The sequence below is a fragment of the Hippocampus comes genome, unplaced genomic scaffold, assembly GCF_001891065.2.
Source record: "Hippocampus comes isolate QL1 unplaced genomic scaffold, H_comes_QL1_v1.1 scaffold16, whole genome shotgun sequence".
Lineage (NCBI taxonomy): Eukaryota > Metazoa > Chordata > Actinopteri > Syngnathiformes > Syngnathidae > Hippocampus > Hippocampus comes.
This window is the reverse complement of record NW_017806168.1, coordinates 154,974-159,737: the sequence shown is the minus strand read 5'-3', so window position 1 is coordinate 159,737 and position 4,764 is coordinate 154,974. Positions and strand designations below refer to the sequence as shown.

The window sequence follows — 4,764 nt, the reverse complement described above, 5'->3', positions numbered from 1 at the left end:
CTTCCGCCAACTCATCTCACGACATCTGCCGCTGTGCCGTTGCAGGGCTAAATTTAACATTAGCTTGGACAACAAAGACGGCAAAGGAGGAAAGCACTCTCGCCGCCATCTGCGCCACGCAGCTTCATTTTTTTTCACGTGACGTCAATTTGCATCCTCACGTCAACTCCTTCACTCCACAGTGTCTTTTTTTTTTTTTGCCGCAGCCCGCAGTCTCCTCTCGGATCAAAATTGTTGGATTGAATGAGTGCCCTGGTACGGGTGAATGAAGCACCATCGCATAACAGATTGCTAAATGTTTTAGCATTGATACATCATCGAGGAAGGTGATTGGATGACGCCGACCCGCCGTCTCTTGACCAATAACATTTGGGCACCGTTAAATTTCAGTGAAATAGTTCCAATGTCCTGGATCACGTTTCGCCGCGAAACGGTTTACCATTGTGACATCATCCAGAGAGATGACTGGATAGCAGCCACTCGTCTCTTGACCAATCACGTCTGCGTCCCTTCAATTTCAAAAGAACCCAGGGAGCGATTAGCACCCCAAGCGACGCGCAAAGCCAGTCGGCGGGCAAGAAAATCATTATGTGCCCGTTTGAAGTTCAGTCAGGTGTGAATCATCTTTATGCCTCCTTTTATATATCCGCGTCAAACGCACACGCTCGCACGCACGCGCGCGCACTCCTCAAACAAGAGCCAAACGCTTTGAACCGACTGGTGCTTCGTCTACACAGGAAGCTTAACCTCACATACGCACACACTCAAGCGTGCATCAAGGGCGGGCTGGGGAATTGAACTCGGAATTAGCATTTTGTCTCTTTTACAAGCGCAGGCTCATAAAAGGCCTCGGCTCTTGGGTGTTCTCCCCCCCCCCCATCTCGCTTGAAGACGTGCTCGTATCTTGGAGATTTTGAGACGCGTTGGGTCGCCCTTAGCGATACGAGCTAACGGCGCTAACGAGGTGCGGCGCTAATTAACACGTCAGACTGGCCAAAGTGGGACGCAGGGACACCCGGAGGCCTTGTTGTGTGTGTGTGTGCTCAGTTTAAATTGAGACGGGGCCCTGCTGTTGTCCTGCTAGCTCGTGTTTTTTTTTTTTTTTTTTTTTTTTTACATGACATATTTAAGCTAGTTATGAAACTGATGCATACCAATATGGAGCACTTTTTGTGTGTGTCTACAGCACATTTGGGAATTTAAATGCTTGTTGGGGAATATTAGCCCAAGCTTGGAGTTAGCCACAGTAATATTTGACGACATAAAAACTAAAAGCGAAACCGTAAATGCGGAGGGAACGGGAACAGCTAATCTGCTCATTAGCTCGCATGCTACATTTGCATCGTTTTGGTCAAATGCTTTGTCATAACAAATTATACTTCCTGTTTTGTGGCTATCATGGCACCATTTCTTCAGGTGTTTTATTTTCATTTTTTTTTTCTCTCATAAACGAAGTTTGTTTTCGCCGCCAGGTACGTGTCGGGGAGGTGGGCGGCAACACGCTCGGCTTCTACGGCTGCCAGATGAGTCCGAATGCTTGCGTGATCCTGGCTCACGCGTTTCACGGTGCGCTCCACATGTGGAGGAAGGACGCCGGCTCGGTACGTACCCGTGCCCTCCCCCGTTGTCAATCCTGCAAGTATTCAAGTATTCTAGTTTTTTTTTTTTACAACTATATTTTGTAACAGTAATTTTGATACTTTTTGCCATAGTTTGATTCGACCACAGATATAATTTTTACCACAGATTTTTTTATATATTTTTTTTTATTGCAATGCTATTTTGAATAGTTTTTACCACTGCTGTAATTATTATTTATTTATTTTTTACCAAATGCTATTTTTTCAATATATTTTTTGGACATCTGCTACTTTTCAATACTTTTTACTTAATATACACATTTTTGTAAACATACTTTTCAACCATTACAAGTCATTTTGCATACGGCGCAGCTCGCTCACCGTCACATTTTCAGAGATGGTCCGAAAACTAAAGTTGGTCTCGGTTGTTGAACTTCTCACTCGGATGGACGGGCAGAAGCTGCCGACACAAATTTGGAGCACAAACGTTCAAAAGACCCATTTTGCATCATACGTCACCTTGAACGTGCCTTGGCAGGGTGAGTGGAGGCCCGGCGTGGCGCTGTCTGGCCACTTCAACGCGGTCCAGGACCTGAGCTGGGACCCCGAAGGCGAGTTCGTCATCAGCGTGAGCTCGGACCAGACCACCCGCCTCTTCATGCCGTGGAGGACCGAGCCGGCGGGCCGGCCGCGTCCCACTTGGCACGAGGTGGCGCGGCCGCAGATCCACGGCTACGACATGCAGTGCCTGGCCGCGCTGGGCCGCTTCCGCTTCGTGTCGGGCGCCGACGAAAAGGTCCTGCGTGTTTTCCAGGCGCCGCGCAATTTCGTGGAGAACTTTGCCAACATTTCCGGGATGTCCAGGGAGGAGCTGCTGGCGTCAGGCGTGAGGATCTCATCGCGCTCTCTCAAGAATATACCGTCTTGGACTAGGCAGGCCGGACTTATCCATGTTCCCCTCTCGGCAGGACTGCGCCCAACTTCCCGAAGGCGCCAGCACGCCGGCACTGGGATTGTCCAACAAGGCCGTCTTTCAAGGTCCACTTTCAAGGCCACGGTGTCATTTGTCTCATTTCTGCTCAGGTCCGCCTAAGCATCTTCGGTTCGATTGACAGGTGACCCTGCGGCATCAAGCAAAGGCGGCGAGAAGTTCAGCGGCGTCTCCGACCAATACCAGGAGTCTTACTTCCACCCCATCAACATGACTGGTCCGCGACTCGCCTCCTCATAGACGCCAACAGATCATGACAAGATAACACGAAACTTCTCACGCCGCTACTACTGCCACCACGTGTACTTTTTTTGCTACTAATAGCGCTGTTACTCAAGATTATCGTCATATTCATGCAAGATTAGCGCTAAATTAGCATTACTACTATTAATAATAATTCTCGTGGTACTGGACACCCCCCCACCAAATAAATAGATAAATAAATCGATCAATGACTAGTCCGACTCAAGTCAACTGATGCACTTTTGCGCTTGTGAACGTTTGTGTTCTTGTTTCCAGAACCTCCACCGGAAGATCATCTGCTACAGAACACACTTTGGCCCGAGGTCCAAAAACTGTGAGTCTCCCAACTTTTTATTTTGCAACTAAAGTTTCTCGGTACTTCCTGGAAGGAAAAGGCTTCCAATCGCACACGTTTAGCAGCGCAAAGCCGTCAAGTGACACTCGGCGCCGAACCTACAAGTCATGTGACGCCAAGTCGAAGCCTTGCAGCCCATCGATTGGTTAATATAGCAGACAGCCAAACCTTGCGCGTGTGTGTATCGTCCGCGTGCTTTTTGTTCCCTTTTCCCCTGAAAATGTCACGTCCGTTGAGACGGACCACGTAGCACATTTTACACGGCCGCCGAATGGACCCAGAAGCTATAAAAAAAAAAAAAAAAATGAACATTCTCTCGGGCGACATAAAAATGACTGATGACTTTTCCTCTTTTTAAAGGTTTCCAATCCAACGAAATGGAATTGTTTGTTTTGCTTTGAGCCTCGAGGCTTAATTGCATGTGAAAATAATGCTCTTGCCATCAACTCCCCCAAGACACACACACACACACACACACACACACAGACACACATAGGTGAATGTATTGCATCCTATTGTTCACATATGTCAAAGTGCTGCTATTGTTAATTCCATTCACAAGTGGTTTTTCTATAAACGTGACATACGGTGGCAGTTTGTTGTCTCGCTTTAAGTTGAGTGCATCATTGAGCACGCAACGTAAACGGCGGCGTGACAAATTGTTACTTTCCCAGGTACGGCCACGGCTTCGAGATGTTCTGCCTGGCGTCCGACAGCGGAGGCACGGTGGTGGCGTCTGCGTGCAAGGTAACGTCGGCGTGCCCAATTTAGCGCTACGGCCAGACAAAGATGGCAAAAGTTAAGTTCAGAAGTTCAGATTCACCTGATTGACCAAATAAAGTTCAAATGTTCAAGTCGGAGTTTCATGACATTTTGGTCTATTTTTATTTTTATTTATTTATTTATTTATTTATTTTTAAAGCTCACAAATCTGACATTTGAAGGGGGGTTGTAGACTTTTTATGTATATTGTAAGTTAAAAACAAACAGCATCTGAAATGCACTGAGGTCGAAAGTCAAAAGGAGTTTTGGCTGTCAATTATATCTAATTATGTAAATTTGTTGAAGTGCAAAAAATGTTTTGTTTTTTTTAAATGGAGCAACTAAAGCAGTGTAATGCCATCACGTGTGGGCAAACAATTGCAATTCACTTTCAGCAGGTCAGCCAAACATAAATTCGAAAATGATGACACTTGCAAGGAACTAATACGGTGTACCACAACTCGCACCCAGACGCTCACATGCAAACTGGCCAATTCCAGCTCTTGATGTCACTCACTAGGTTACGCCCTTTAAAGGCACACGTTTACTTCTGTACGCACAGTAATAGCACTTTCGAAAACCAATTTCATTCATTCTTCATATTCTCTTCATAAACCGAGTTACAGGGAAGGAATCGCAAACGGTGTCCCCCCCCCGGTCCGGTAGTAGTACCTTTTGTGTTTTTTGTGGGCGGCAGGCGTCCAAGGCGGAGCACGCGTCGGTGCTGCTGTGGAGTGCCAGCACGTGGCGCCAGCTGCAGGCGCTACCGTGCCCCGCCCTCACCGTCACGCAGATGGCCTTCTCGCCTGACGCCGCCATGCTGCTGCCGGTCT

General features: G+C 47.3%; 1 protein-coding gene across 1 annotated transcript in view; it reads left to right on the top strand.

Annotated features, from left to right (window-relative positions):
• Positions 1 to 4,764, top strand: part of elp2 (elongator acetyltransferase complex subunit 2) — an 11,993-nt gene that overhangs the window by 4,941 nt on the left and 2,288 nt on the right. Inside the window, exons 11-17 of the mRNA XM_019895949.1 lie at positions 1,473 to 1,601; positions 2,119 to 2,466; positions 2,549 to 2,618; positions 2,696 to 2,788; positions 3,091 to 3,148; positions 3,844 to 3,916; positions 4,629 to 4,760. Of these exons, the coding sequence (XP_019751508.1) occupies positions 1,473 to 1,601; positions 2,119 to 2,466; positions 2,549 to 2,618; positions 2,696 to 2,788; positions 3,091 to 3,148; positions 3,844 to 3,916; positions 4,629 to 4,760 (903 nt within the window). The remainder of the gene's footprint in view (positions 1 to 1,472; positions 1,602 to 2,118; positions 2,467 to 2,548; positions 2,619 to 2,695; positions 2,789 to 3,090; positions 3,149 to 3,843; positions 3,917 to 4,628; positions 4,761 to 4,764) is intronic.